The 16,216-nt window shown below is 44.2% G+C and overlaps 1 protein-coding gene across 1 annotated transcript in view; it reads right to left on the reverse strand.

Moving 5' to 3' along the window:
* Window positions 1-16,216, reverse strand: part of HYOU1 (hypoxia up-regulated 1) — a 1,290,196-nt gene that overhangs the window by 1,176,280 nt on the left and 97,700 nt on the right. Inside the window, exon 3 of the mRNA XM_044079444.1 lies at window positions 10,632-10,725. Coding sequence (XP_043935379.1) covers window positions 10,632-10,725 — 94 coding nt within the window. The remainder of the gene's footprint in view (window positions 1-10,631; window positions 10,726-16,216) is intronic.

A 16,216-nucleotide genomic window follows, 5' to 3' on the forward strand; every position in this document is an offset into this window, starting at 1 on the left:
TCTTAATTATAAACTACTTTACCATTATTTTTCTGTAAAGGATTCTTCTCTGCTGTCATTTCCCCCTGTCGCCACGAGGTGGCACCCTATACCTATAACATAACATACCATACACCTTACCTTATTCACCTCTTTCATTCCAAACTCAAACCTCTATCGTTCAGCTTTTACCCAGTTTTTTCACTACTCTTTGCCTGAAACTCCAAAAATAACCCTTGCCCTGCCCAACTTACATTTCTTCTGTTTTTACCCTGCAAACGCTCTTCAGCAATCACCTACCTTTTAACTGTAGTCTTGTACAGCCACTGATTGTTTTTTGCTGCTGTGTCTTGTCCATCCTTTAGCTCTACTCGCTCCCGTTGGCCCTGCAGGCTCACTCCGTTCCCCTACGCTACCCCCAAATCCCACCCACCCCCAGAGCACCTGACCTTATACTTCCATAGCCACACCTCCACCCAATAACCTACCTTATCTCATTAATTAATCCATAGCCACACCTCCAACCCATAACCTACCTTATCTCATTAATCAATTACATATTTTACCCTTGATTGTTTTTTGCCTTCCTCTCCCTATTTCCCCTAGCAGCTCCACCCCTTCACTGGTCTACTCTACAACCCAATTTGACCTGTTTATCTAAACCTATAAGCCTCACAATGACTAGCCCAGACAGGTCAATACACTTTAAAGTAATCCTCTGGTCTGTATGTCTTACCTCTCTACTAATATCTTACAGCTTAAGCTACTATGAAGCCCTAAGCTTTACTAGATTTCAACGCCCTACAAGGCAAGCAAGCCCATTCTCTCTTACAGCTTCTCACACCCATATTAACATAACATCATAATCATCCTACCTTCTTCCACAATTTCACAGATTATCCCATACTAAATATTTCCAAATCAAAAAGGAATGCACTATATTCTTTAAAGTCTTCAAACTTAAATATAATCTTCAACTAGATCTACTTCAACACGGTGACATTCATCCAAACCCAGGTCCTTACACTACCACTACTGACTCCATCAGCCAATAGTTCACCTTCTAACAACCCCACCAACACCCTAAACTCTCTTTTGATAGGCCATTTTAACACACGCAGTTTAAACAATAAAATTACACAACTTCATGCCCTATTAGACACCTATTCTTTTGACATCTTATGCCTAACTGAAACTTGGCTCAAACCCACAACTAAAGACAACAATATAATTCCACCACGGTATAACATACTCCGACTTGACCGTCTAAATAAAAAGGGTGGTGGGGTTGCTTTACTGTTTAAATCTGAATTGAACATCACCTCAATAGACATTCATCCACCATCACCTTCAAATCTCGAGATTTTAACCACCAAGCTCCAAATAAATGCTAATAAATCCATATACATTATTTGCTCATATATCCCCCCAGGAAATAACATTAACACTCTTGAAAATACCCTTAGCTGGCTCTCACTGACCCTCCCAAAGGAAACCATGCTCCTTGGTGATTTTAATATTGACTGGAATGGTTGTATCGCTCCCAAACCTACTACTCATGTAAACCTATTTAGCTTTCACCAAACCATGTCATTCCTCACCAGGACCCACAAACCTAGCAAGAAACAAACTACCTTAGATTGGATATTACTTAACAGCAACCATCTCAAGTACAAAACCGGCATACTTCCCGACGAAATTAGTGACCATTCCCTTACCTTCATAACTAGAAAAAAAAGACCACCATTCTCAATGAAACAATATTTAGAACAACCCATAACAAAACAAATTTCAACCTAGTGAACTTCCAAGCAGAGCTCAAAGCATGCAACTGTGGTCACCCCTGAAATGCCTGCCTCTTGACGAAGCAGTCTCTTTCTTTAACAATAAATTTCTGCAAATCCTCGATAACCATGCTTCCTCATGTACTGTCAGAGCTAAAAATAAACCTGCTCCCTGGCTCTCTGAGACTAGGCACAGCATTAGACTAAGAAATAAAATCTGGTCCAAATGGAGGAAATAAAAAAAACAAAACAATAGATCACCTAAACTTTAGACAGCTTCGAAATTCCACAAAAAGAGCTATAGTCCTTGACAAAAAAAAAAAAAAAAAACTACCACAAACTCCAAAAATCCCGGCAGCAAAACCCACAAAAGTTCTGGTCAGGAATCAACAAACTGCTGCATCCAGGTCACTCCAAAACTCCTATCTCCTCTAACCTAACTCAAAGCCCTCCAAACATAATTGCTGACACTTAATAAAATTTTCTCCAAAACTGTCCAATCCCTAGCTAACACCTTACCACTTGCCACCACCACAGAATCTCTTCCACTAACCAATCTATGCCAAACTTTTCATCTCCAGCCCGTTCCCAGATCACACTCTACTTCTTAAACTAAAATCATGTACACCCATCAGCTGATTTCCTCCTAGCTGAATACCTGCAAATTGCAGCAGGAGTACTAGCCTACCCAATCTCCATCCTAATAAATAGATCCATTACTGAATCCTACATCCCATCTCTCTGGAAGATCTCACATATCATCCCCTTGCATAAGGGAGGCAACTCAAACGAACTCGCAAACTTCCACCCTATAGCCCTTCTCTCACCCCTAGCAAAAGTTATGGAGAGATGTATTCACCATCAACTACTTCATCACCTCCTTGAAAATAACCTATTAGTGGACTGCCAACACCGTTTCAGGCCTTTCCACAGCACTACCACTGCACTCCTATCCTTTACTGACTGCATTAATAAAAATAGAAATAATAACCTGCTCTCTTCAGCCCTCTTTATAGACCTCTCCAAGGCCTTTGATATGGTGAATCACCAATTACTATCAAGCATTCTCAAATCTCTTTCAATTGATACTCGAGCAGTTAAATGGTTTCATTCATACCTTGAAAATAGACAAGCAATCCGCTAGGAGAACAACTTATCCTCCCAGCTCCCAATCACTCTTGGGAGTCCCACAAGGATCTATTTTGGGTCCACTCCTCTTTAGTATTTTCATTAATGATCTGAAAACCTCCCTTTCCCAAACCACCTGCATACATATGCTGACGATTCAACTCTAATCTGCCATGCTTCCTCTCCAACTGAACTCCAAAACAGGACACAAACTGTATTCACCCTAATGGAAAAATGCTTCCACCAACGGTGTCTCCTCTTGAACCCAAATAAAACAAAACTACTACTGTTTACACCTACACATAAGACCCCTCCACTCAATCTCTTACTTACCTCTAATAATGGTACTGTCATCACTCCCGACACTACCACTAAACTCCTAGGTGTAACTATAGATAATAACCTCAACTTTGACACACACATTAACCCAACTATTAAATCTGTAAATAGAAAACTTGGTTTCCTGTATAAACTCGAACCAGTTCTCACAGCCTCTGCCAAGATTACTATTGCTCAAACTCACCTGATTTCAACCCTCCTCTATGCCTCCCCCATACATACAAACCTAACCAAAAGCAATTTAAATAAACTGGCAACTTCTTACAACAACATAGTCAGATTTGCCACAGGTACACCATTTAGAACCCACCACTGCCAAAATCTGAAACTACTAGGATGGCTGGAAATACAAAATCAACTACTCTACCAGCAACTCACCTTTATCCACAAAATCTTACACCATCCCACTAATACCCCTATACTCAGTAACCTCCTCAATCCTTATCAAAACCTTCCAACCCTACGTTCCGCAAATAGATTACAAGTAGCCACCTTAAAATCTAAAAACAAATCAGGGGACTGTCTTTTCTAACTCTGTTGTTAAAACATGGAACAAACTCCCAAATGAACTAACTTCTACCACATTCACCCACCTTTTCAGAAACCAATTAAAAATTTTCTTAAAATCCCAAAGGCTTTGCCTATGCACCAAGCCTGACTGATACAATCTTCCCTTGCCTTTAGCTTTTTTGACATCAATTCTTCTACTTCTACCTTTCTTTGGCTCTCTCTCCTAAAAATATAAATACTTTGCTGTCTTCATACCCTTCATTACTATGTCAATTTCCTCAACACAACATACTAACTAACTAATGCTTATACTTACTTATGATAAATGTTGTGCCAAATGACAAACAAAAATTTGCATAGTGTTACCCTATCTGCTTACTGCTGCTGAAGTAAGTTGTACATGAATAAGAAGTTATGTCTTACCATAACGTTCCATGTTAGTTGTCTTCTTCTCGCCTTCTTTCTTGCTGGATGGGTTCGGAGCCGATCCTCGGCTCCAACTCGGTCTATACTATAGCTCGAGAGCTATTTTTACCGGCTCGAGGCAGCCCTATATCCCACAATACCATGCGCTAACTCCCCAGATCTCGTTTGGAAGCTAAGACATAGTATAAATAATAATATTATAATAATAATATTATAATCCTCTTTTACGAGTACAGATTACCTGCTAGTAACACTAAGGATACAAAGAAAAAGACGCAACATATTGTATCTCCAGAAATGGAAGGACTCAGAACCTCAAGTCTATCCAGGCTAGGGGGCAGGAGGGAGGGACGCAAGAAAGAAGGCGAGAAGAAGACAACTAACATGAAACGTTATGGTAAGACATAACTTCTTAATGTTAGGTTGTCATTCTCGCCTTCATTCTTGCTGGATGGACAGCGTCCCTAGCATCTTAGTCCTGGGTGGCTCAATGGAACAGACTCCTGAGTACAGTGGAACCAAAATCAACTCTATTTCTGGAGGCTAAATCAAGCTTGTAATGGGCAATAAAGGTATGTTTGGATGCCCATGTAGCTGCTGCACAAATGGCATCTAGTGGTAACCTTTCTTGAAACGCCGTTGAAGTTGATAGTGCCCTGGTTGAATGAGCCTTAGGCCTAGAGGGAAGTTGCTTGTGTCTCAACTCATAGACCAAGGTAATAATAGATGTCAGCCAACTGAATGAAAAAGCTGCGCCAGAAAGTCTAGAACCTCATGAATGGGTGCATGGAAAGGATCTAAGGATCTAGTTTGTGCCCAGTGTGAAAAACGCTTCCATTTACTCGCATAAGTCTTCCTAGTACTGGACTTATGGGAAGCCAGAATGATATCATGAACAGGAGGAAAAATAAGGGGAAGCCTGGCTATGGCTGGAAGTGGAGCAACCAAGCTGTGAGGTTGATGGAATGTAGAGACTGATGCAGCTTGCCCGTGAGGTGGGTCAACAGATCCGGAAGGGGTTCCAGATGCCAAGGCTGTTTCAGTAGGTATTTGTGCAGGAATGGGAACCAAACTTGTCGAGGCCAAAACGGGGCAATGAGGATCATTTTGGATCTCAATGCGGTTGCTTTCTGAATTAATTGCGGGATCAATGGAAAGGGAGGAAAGGCATAAAGAAGACCCCGGGGCCAAACGTGAACAAGAGCGTCTCTGAGGGGTTGGCCTGGTAGAGGAAAAAGTGTGAAGAAGTCGAGGCACTTGCTGTTTTGGGGAGTTGTGAAAAGGTCGCAAGGCTGGCCCCACTTCTGAAAAATTCCATCTGCTACCGCTTGATTTAGAGACCACTCGTGAGGCATGAGGATAGTTCTGCTCAATCTGTCTGCTATGACGTTGGACTTCCCAGGGATGTGCATTGCTATCAGAAACCGTTGAGATGAAATCGCCCATTGCCAAAGTCTGAGTGCTTCTCGACAGAGGGGATAGGACCTTGTTCTGCCCTGCTTGTTTATGTACCACACCACAGACATATTGTCCGTTTGAATTGCTATAGTCCCCGTGGGAAGAGAGCTCTGAAGGGCTTGCAACATCAAAAGCACCGCCCTCATCTCCAGGACATTTATGTGCAGGTGGCATTCTGACTGTTGCCAAGTGCCCTGGACCGTCCTGCCCTGATAATGCCCCCCCCACACCCGATCAGGGAGGCATCCGTTGTGACAGTGGCAACTGGAGGGGGGAGAACAAAGGGTCTGCCCGGAAAAAGCTGAGGGGAAACCATCCACCAGGAGAGATGTTTCTTGCAAGATGGGGTTATCAAAATGTTGTGGGTCATTGGTAGCTGTTGAAAGGACCACTGAGAAAACAGCATCCACTGAAGGAGCCTCATGTGGAAGCGGGCTAATGGAAGTAGAAGAATCACAGCCGCCATGAGGCCCAACACTTTCAATACTAGCTTGACTTGGACTCTGTTGGGCTGAAACAGAAGCTGAACATTCCGCCTTATGTCTGTCACTCTCTGAGGTGGTAATGTTGCAGACATTTCTTTGGTGTTTAATACGGCGCCTATAAAGTTTATACACTGACAAGGCGACAAGGAGGACTTTGCAAAATTTATAGAAATACCCAGACTGTTGCAAAGTTGAACAGTGTAATCCCTGGCCATTATGAGATCCTGTTTGGTGGTAGCGGAAATGAGCCAGTCGTCTAAGTATGGAAACACCTGGAATCCTTTCCGTCTCAGGTGAGCAGTGACCACTGCCAAACAATTGGTGAACACCCAGGGGGCTGTGGTGAGACCAAAGGGCAGGGCCCTGAATTGAAAATGACCGACTCCCAGCCTGCCAAACATTTGGTGAACACCCGGGGGGCTGTGGTGAGATCAAAGGGCAGGGCCCTGAATTGAAAATGACCGACTCCCAGCCGGAAGCGGAGAAACCTCCTGGAGCGCCTGTGTATTTTTATATGGTAGTACGCATCTTGGAGGTCTAACGAGCGCATCCAGTTGTCTCTGCCCAAAAAGGGTAGAATGGACTGCAGTGTTACCATCCGAAATTTTGTCTTTAGTACAGAGTTGTTTAACCTGCTGAGGTCCAAAATGGGTCTCCATTCTCCTGTCTTTTTTGGTACCAAAAAGAATCTGGAGTAAATTCCGGATCCTAGCTGATCTGCTGTGACTGCCTGGATGACTCTTTTTCTAACAGCTTTTTTATTTCTAGCTGAGCCTGACCCCTTTGTGCGGGTGGAACGTCTGGTAGGGGTTTTGGCGGTTGTACCGGAGGGAAAGTGAAGGGGATTTTGTAACCCTCGGATATGATCTTCTGTACCCATGTGTCTTGGGAGAGGGATTGCCAGGCTTCCGGGTACAGAGATAATCTTCCCCCGACTGCCTCCGAAGGCGGACAGTCGGGCAGCTTCTCAGGGATGCTGAAAGGGTTGGTCAGGGAAAGATTCCCTGGAACCCTGGTTCTGTGGACCCCCTCTGGCCCTGGGGTGGCATCTGTTATTATCCCCCCCTCTGCCTCTAGGGGGAAATTCACGACGTGCGGCAGGCGCGACTCCCTGTGGTTTGCGGAACCACATCTTTCCACCCCTCTGTCCCTTAGGATAAAGTCTAGAAGGCGTGGAAAAACGGACTCCCACGACAGGGAGAGTCTTACCATCTTGCTCGCATCTGGTGAGGGTATTCTTCACCTGAGGTCCGAACAATTCCAAACAGTCAAAGGGGGTGTTGGTGAAGGACGCCTTGAAGGGATCGGCAAAGTTACAGAGTCGCATCCAAGCGTGACGTCTCAGCGCAACGCCTGTGCCAGCGGCCCTACTCGCTCCATCAGCTGCATAAAAGATAAGCCGCATGGAGGAGTTAACAATGGAGTTCAGGGTAGCAAGCTGAGAGTTTATTTTGTCCTTAAACCCCACAGCAGAAGGATCCTGTACCGTTTCACCCAGCTCTTTGAGCAAGTCTCTCTGAAGGCGGGTGAAATGACATAAATAGTTCAGCAATCGCATAGAAAAGGTCGCTGAAGCAAAGGTCCGCTTGCCGTACCTGTCCATGGTCCTGGACTCTTTGTTAGGAGGATGAACAGATACAGAAGGATCAGCCAATTCCTTCTTAGTGGCTGCTGCTACCACCATAGCATCAACTGAAACACCTTTGGTGAGAAAGGATTTGTCATCTGGTGCAGAAATAAATTTAGAAGGCCTCCTAGGGGTAGGTTCCATTGAATCAGGAGCTGCCCACGCCTTTCTAGCCACTACCTCCATTAGTGGGTCGAAAGGCGAGACACCCAGGAGGTGGAAGGGCGAGATCCAAAGGCGTCAAGGTAAACAGACTCGTCCTCGGAAGGTTTGAGAGTGGACCAATTTCCCCTGTCTTAGGATCTCCAGGATGTCTGAAAAGGAGACATCCTCAGAGGGGGATCTGGGGGAACCTTCCGACTCATCCAAGTCGGTGTCCGACGTGACAGACTCGGGGGAGTCTATGCGCTTCCTCTTGCACTTTCTTTTCCTAGGGGGTTCCCCTGAAACTTCAGGGGAGCCCTCGGAAGAGGAGGAGACACCCAAGGTGGGTACCCTACGCTTTGGATCTCTGCTGTCGGGTGTAGGAGGATGGCCAGAGACCGTAACAGGCACTACAGAGGGAAGAGCCGCAGAACTTAACCTTGGAGTGGACACTGGGTCCAGCACACTCATCACCTCAAAGGCTCCCCTATCAGATACCAAAGGAAGAGACCGGAACCGCCCCCGGAACCAACAGAGAAGGCTCCGAGAATGATGTCGGGGCCGAACTAACCAGAACCGAAGCTCCGAGAGGGAGAGCGGGGTCGGACAAGGGTCCGATGCCACTCACCCCCTCGGAGCCGACAATGGAGTCCCGGCGCCCGGACCTCTCCACGGACGGAACCAATGAAGAGGTCGGAGCAGACTACACCGGATCCGAAGGAGGAAGTATCGGCTCCGACGTGGGCAAGGTCACGGTTCCGACAAACTCCGGCTCCGAACTCGAGAGATGAGTCGGAGGAGGAATGGATAGCTGTATCGAAGGAGCCACAGTCTGGTGAGATGGGCTCTGGAGCATTTGGGCCAGCGCCTGAGATTTTATGAGTCTACTGACCACCCTCTCGATGTCGTGGTCGGAGAGCATGGATGACCTCGATGAATGAGTCCTATGACTCCGCTCCGATAGGAGAGGGGACCTCGGAGCCGATCTGACGGACTCTAGCAAAGGGGACCTAGAGCGCTTGCGTGCTGGGGTCGGCTCTGATGATGATTTCGGAGCGGAAACCACTTTGCTCGCCTCGGAGCCAGACTGAACAGAGGTCGGAGCTGTCTCGATAACGCCAGCCCTCGGCTCAGAAGCTGGAGCCGAGGGTTTGGCGGTTTTTGACAACTTCCCCGAGCCAGACTTGGACGGGGAGTCATCAGGCTTTAACAAGCCCCTTAGGATGAGCTTGTTACGCCTTTCCTGCAGGACTCTTGAACTAAATCCATGACAAACGGAACAAGAGTCCTGCAGGTGTAAAGGCCCCAAGCAATAGACACAAGAAGTGTGACCATCTGTCAGAGACATTTTCTGACAGCACGAGTCACACTTCTTGAATCCCGAAACCTTAGGGTCCTTTGACATCCTGACAATAAATGAAAAGGAACACAGTCAGTCCACACACACACACACACACACACACACACACACACACACACTTATTTAGGGAACTGACTAAAAACCCACACACACACTGAAAGGGGTGGGGGAAAATTAAGGAAAAGCCCGTAGGCCCAAGATAAAAAATTAAATAAAGAAGGGGAAAAGGGCCACCAAAAGGGTAAGGCAGTTAGAAGGGACCTAAAGAAGGGTAAGTAACTGGAAAAAAAATATTGAGATTGAATATATATATGAAAAAAGCACTTACTGACCAGAGCCGGTAAAAACAGACTACCTCGCAGTGAAGCGGCAAACGAGATCTAGGGAGTTAGCGCATGGTACTGTGGGATATAGGGCTGCCTCGAGCCGGTAAAAATAGCTCTCGAGCTATAGTAAAGGCCGAGTCGGAGCCGAGGATCGGCTCCGAACCCATCCAGCAAGAATGAAGGCGAGAATGACAACATTGTATAGTTATCTAATCGTTTTTTAATATATAGTTATCTTCATAGTGTTACCCTATTTGCTTACTGCTGCTGAAAATCAACTGTACATGATTGAATAGTTATCTAATTATATTTTGAATGTATAGGTATCTTTTTGCATTTTGTATAAACTGTTTCTTTTCTCTGAGCTTTTCTCCTTGGGCCTCTATTGAAAATGGACATATTATCCAATTAGACTAGCCCAGTCAACAAATGTAAAAAAAATAAATAAAAATAAAACCCTGGGAAAAATTACACAAAAATAAATGGGCATTATAGGACTACTGTTTATAACAAAAAGACAAACAATTAGCAAGCAGATAATTTGTAAGCATCCAATTTAAACAGAGCAGCTTAACAAAGGAAGAATATTAGGATAACGGATTGAAGAGCCCGAGTACAATAAAGGGAAATATATTTTTGACAGATAAAACACCTGTGTGAATTGCATACATGTTAAATATGTTCCATGGGTCTAGTTTTAAATGTTTACAGCAATGTTAACATAAGGGATGACTCTTGCTGTACCTTTGTATGCAGTGAACAACTGATTAACATGGAAGTAATTTGATAAAATTGTAATCTCCAGACAAGGGATGGATCCAAAGTATTCATCAAAATTATTAAATGATCACTAGACAGAAATCAAAAGGACCATCCACTTGGTGAATTACATAAATGCACCACACAAGAAGACTGCACTGTATGCTTTGTACTTCAATCTTTGTGTTTCAATAAAATATATTGCTTTTAACTAGAAAGTGGTCCTGCTGCAGCATATACCACTTACCAGTTTAAGGGAATGAATAAACACATATACAAACCAGTACAATTTACTTCTGGACTCACTTGTTTAACACAATTTCCATTGGCACACCAGGCTTCACAATTGCAATCTTCATCCATTCACTACCAAGGTCAACAGACATCACTGCTAGAGAATCTGCAACATAAAAATAGAATTCAAACCACTGATATATTATTTGTGAGGCATCTCACAAACATTTCAAGGAGCAAACTGTAATAAACATTTAAAACAAAATTATATACAGCAAATAAAATTATGCAGTAGAACATCATGCATCGTCATAAGCTTTTTGAAACAAGAATGTTTTCAATTGCGAATGGAAGGCCAGCTCTGTAGAGGTAATTCAGCTAACTAGGTAGAAACATCCAAAGGTTTGGAACAGCCACTGAAAAGGCTCAGAAATCAACAAAATCCTTGGAATTTCTAGCGGTCACACAGGGGAAGCCCCTTATTTGTGTGATTGATCTTACCAGATCGGATCTAGATTGTGAACAGTATGATAGGTCAAAATTCATTATCTTGATGGTAATACAAATCTTACTAGTAGTTAGTGCACAGAACAGGCTTTATGGGCACTAACAGTTCCCAGCAGTAGCTTGGATACAGTATTTTCCATCTGCTGCAGCTGGCACAACTCAGTCAGGAAACCTGTTACAAGGTACTACAGTAGTATTGAAACATGCAGCTGTATGTACAACCTAAATCTCAGTCTTAACAGGGATTCAGTCAGAACTACGTCTGCAAGACATGTATCTAATGCAAAAATGGGAGTTCCTAAAAGGAGGATAAAAAAACAAAGGTAGAGAATAGCATCATCAGAACAGCTATGATTAACTCATACTGTGCCAATGTGTTATTCACAAGGAGATTCAAACCGGTAGTGAACAGACATCTCAACACTCAGCCCTGAAGGGCCTTTTGGTTGCTGAACAGATGACTTGACACCTTCTACAGCTTTGTCTACTACAAGAACTCCCTGGAGGGGAAAGGCCATTTTGGACTGCTGAGATGGACTGAAAACAGCATCTCTACACCATGCTTTTAGTAATGTGTAAACACTGAATAAAATCAAGTGAGCAATTTCAGTTTTTCTTCTGCTGCGGATTAATAAATCTGGGCTTTCAGTGCATTTCCAAACATACTGATGAACGTGGGCATGGACAGCTTTGGCCAAGGACCTGACAATATACTGTCTCTTGTCATACCACTGCCTTTAAGTGCATAACCAGTTTGGTCTAGCATCTCCCAGAATGTTTAACATTTTGCTGCTACTTGTTTCAGTTTCCTGATGTGCTTCCTCTTGCATACAACCACAAAGGAACTCCTGGAAACACTTGCAGAATCCAAGATGGAGATGGATCTAAAGATGGTACAATGACAGCAGTAAATAGGACTACAAATGTGCCGGACATTAAAAAGAAAACTAGAGCAAAGAGGATGACCTGAAATTCTATCTGGTGGCTTCTGATTAATGAGCCACCCAAGAAAATTGGGGCAACACAGTGGGAAAATATCCTGCCAACCCGGTTGACAGGAGAGTCATTAAAAACATAAGGATATACAGGTGACTAATAATACACGTGATAAGCTTATGAGACACTTCTAGCCAGGGCTGGGATACCTTTTAAACTGAAACCTGCAAAAGTCTACATTGTACTTAATGCTGACAAACTGGTAACAGCTCAGATGCAACCTGTCTGTAACAGCAAAGTTAAACCTTTAAAATCAGCCTACTACTAGAACTAATGAAGATCACTGACAAGTATTAATGATCTCTGCCTTCATCCAAGAGCTCCAATTCACTTAGTGACGGCATTGTTTCCACAGGCTTTCTGGTGCATCCAGATCAATCCATTGCTAGATAAGTGACTGAAATGGCTCTCCTGTAACATATTTCAAGTTTTTAAAGTTCTGCCGTTAAATTGTACAGTTTTTGAAGATTCTGCACTTTAAATCTGCTTTTTAGCAGATATTGCTGATGCACTGCAACCGTTTCTTGGGCTGCATCCAGACCCAGTCAGACCTGTATTTATTGTATATTTACTGCTGAATAATGAACTGAACTTTAGCTGAAAATCTGTCGAGTGCTGTATGACTAATCTGTGTCATAACTACTGTGACCTTGTTCTTGGTTTGAAATATTGAGTGCTCTTGAATCTGTCCACCGCAACTTTCTTGGATTTCCTGCACTGTTTGGCTTCTAGCCTTAATCTGTTGATTCTGCACTCTGGGCGACCCTAAAAAAGAAGTTATGTACTCACCATAACATTCCACGTGAGTTGTTTATCTCGCCTTTATTCTCACTAATGGGTTCGGAGCCGATCCTTGGCTCCGACACAGCCGATAACAAAGCTCAAGGTTTGCCAGTAGCTCGAGACCAAGCCCCTTATCCCATGATGCACTGTTGGAATTACCTCAGATCTTGTTTGCTGTGTGAATATATACCCCTGTAAGGGGTGCACTCTCCAAGAAGGAAGAAGACTACTTGAACAACCAGGATGATACTAGCCTCTAGGTCAACTGTCAGCCAGGAGGGGGATGGAGGGAGGGAAGTGAGAATAAAGGAGAGAGAAACAACTCACATGGAACGTTATGGTGAGTACATAACTTCTTTATGTGAAGTTAAATCTCGCTGTTTATTCTTACTGATGGGTAGCGTCACTAGCACCCGCAATCCTGGGTGGCTCACAGGAGTACATTTTTCAGGACCGTAGAACCAAAAGAAGACCTGTCCCTGGAAGCCTTATCTACTTTTTAAGGAGTGATAAAGGTATGAGGCTTAGACCAAGTGGCTGCAGCACAAATATTATCAAGGGGCAATTTAGCTTGAAAAGCAGAAGACGTAGAAATGGCTCTGGTTGAATGAGCCTTTGCTTTGTGTGGCAAAGGTATGTTAGCATTTGCATGAACAAATGAGATACAATCCAATATCCATTTTGAAAGGGTTGTTTTAGCCACTGGTCTACCTCTTCTGGCCTCCGAAAAGGGTACAAAGAGTTGTTCTGACTTTCTAATATCCTTAGTTCTATCAAGATAAAATCTGAGCTGTCTGTGTACGTCAAGTTTGTGCAGCATGTATTCCAATTTGTTGGAATGGTTGGGAAAAAAAGACTGGCAACTCAATTATTTGATTGATACTAGACTCAGAACAGACTTTAGGCAAAAAGGAGGGGTTTGTTCTGAGAGATACTCTATCAGCATGGAAAATCATACAAGGAGGTCTGATAGATGATGCTTGAAGTTCTGACACTCTGCGGGTAGAAGTAATGGCCACTAGAAAAATAAATAGTTTTCCAGGACAAAAATTTGAGATCACAAGATGATGCTGGTTCGAAGGGGGGAAGAATTATTTGAGATAGCATAAAATTCAAATTCCAGGGAGAATAAGGGATTTTGACAGGAGGTCTCATGTGAAAAACACCTTTGAGAAAAACCTTAGATAACTTATGGGCCATAATATTTAACCCATCCAATCCAAGGTGGAAATTAGATATGGCGGCTAACTGAACCCGAACTGTGGCAGCTGCTGTTCCTTCCTTGAAAATCATTGTCAAAAACTCTAAAATGGATGATAAAGGAGCTCGGAAAGGGTCAATTTTTTTTGTATACTGGCCCAAAATAGAGAACCTTTTCCACTTACTGCGATATCGTTTTCTGGTGGATGGCTTATGAGAAGACAATAGAATTTGTCTTGTGTCATCTGAGAGTGAATGAAGCCTGGCTATTTGGGGAAGTGGATCAGCCAAGCAGTCAGCTTTAGAGACTGCAATGAAGGATGGAGGTCCCCTGACGGGTGTGTCAGGAGGTCTGGACCTGGGTCAAGGATCCATGATCCTCCAGCAGATGATGGTGAAAAGGGAACCAAATCTGTCAAGGCCAATGGGGGGCCATAAGGATAAACAGTCCTTCCCAGCGATTTTGCTTTCTGTAAAAACCTGGGTATCAATGGAATTGGTGGGAATGCATATAGGAGACCCGGAGGCCAATCGTGTACGAGTGCATCTCTCAGGGGATGTCCCGGAGGTGGTATTAGGGCAAAGTAGCTTCTGCATTTGGAATTGATGTGACTGGCAAAGAGGTCGCAGCAAGGCTGGCCCCATTTGTGGAAAATCATGTCCGCAATGTGTTGGTTGAGAGACCACTCATGAGGCAACAGGATTGCCCTGCTCAGCTTGTCCGCTATCACGCTGAATTTTCCTGGGATGTGCGTTGCTAACAGAAAATGCTGGGATGACACAGCCCATTGCCATACCCAGAGGGCTTCTCAACAAAGGGGATAAGACTTGGTTCCGCCCTGTTTGTTCAATTACCAAACCAGTGACGTGTTGTCTGTCTGATATTGCAATTGTCCCTAGAGGAAGAGAGTACTCCAGAACACTGATATGCAGATGTGACTCGATCTGTCCATGTGCCTTGGGCAGTCTTTCCCTGAAAATGCCCCCCCACCCTATCAGGGAAGCGTCCGTGGTCACAGTGGCTACTGAGGGGAGCACAAAGGGTCTTCCTATTGTGACATGAAGAGATATCAACCACCACCGAAGGTCTCTCTTGCAAGAGTTTATGATGAGAATCATATGGTTCATCGGCAATTTCTGGTAAGACCAGTGAGCAAACAGGAGCCATTGAAGAATTTGCATATGCATCCTTGCGAGTGGAATGGCTAGAATTGCTGCCGCCATCAAACCTAGTACCGTCAAGACCTCCGTGGCTGTAGCTCTGTTCTTTGACACCAGTGAGTTGACGTGTTGGCGAAGAAGTGAGACCCTTTCGACTGGAAGACGTAGAGTGGTGGTTGAGGTATCAAACTCTGCTCCTATAAAGATGGTATGCTGTGATGGTGACAAGGCAGACTTTTCGAAGTTGACTGTAATGCCTAAGTGGTGGCAGAGTGTCAGAGTAGATTGTGTTGCCTTAATCAATTGATGCCTGGTGGTAGCAGTGAGGAGCCAGTCGTCTAGATATGGAAACACCTGGAATCCTAGATGCCTCAGGTGAGCCGTGACCACTGCCATGCATTTGAACACTCTGGGGGCTGTAGCGAGACCAAAAAACAGGGCTCGAAACTGATAGTGATTGGCTCCCAGCCAGAAACGTAGGTGATCTCTGGAGTGTCTGTCCATCTTTATGTGGTAGTACGAGTCCTTGAAATTGATGGAGTACATCCAATCGCCTTTTCCTAAAAAGGAAAGAATGGACTGAAGCATGACCATTCGGAACTTCTCTTTCTTCACAAACTGGTTGAGTCTGCTGAGGTCTAAGATAGCTCTCCAGTCCCCTGTTTTCTTTGGAACCAAAAAGAATCTCGAGTAAGTTCCGAATCCAATTTGGTCTGCTGGGACTGGCTGGACAACTTTTTTTCCAGCAACTTGCAGACCTCTATAGTTGCTTGTTCCCGGAGAATGGGTGGAACATCTAGGATTCTGTTTACAGGAGTGGGAGGGGAAGAGAACGGTATGAAGTACCCTCTGGAAATGATGCTTTGTACCCAGGTATCGGATGTTATGCTTAGGCAGGCTTTTGGGTACAAAGATAAGTGACCCCCAACTGCCTCCAGAGCCGGACAGCCGGGTCTCCTTTCAGGAGTGCTGGTAGGGCTGACCAGAGAACTGGCCTCTGTCACCCTGCT

The sequence above is a fragment of the Protopterus annectens genome, chromosome 8.part0 (genome assembly GCF_019279795.1).
Source record: "Protopterus annectens isolate FY-2018-M chromosome 8.part0, PAN1.0, whole genome shotgun sequence".
In the NCBI taxonomy this organism is placed as follows: Eukaryota; Metazoa; Chordata; order Ceratodontiformes; family Protopteridae; genus Protopterus; species Protopterus annectens.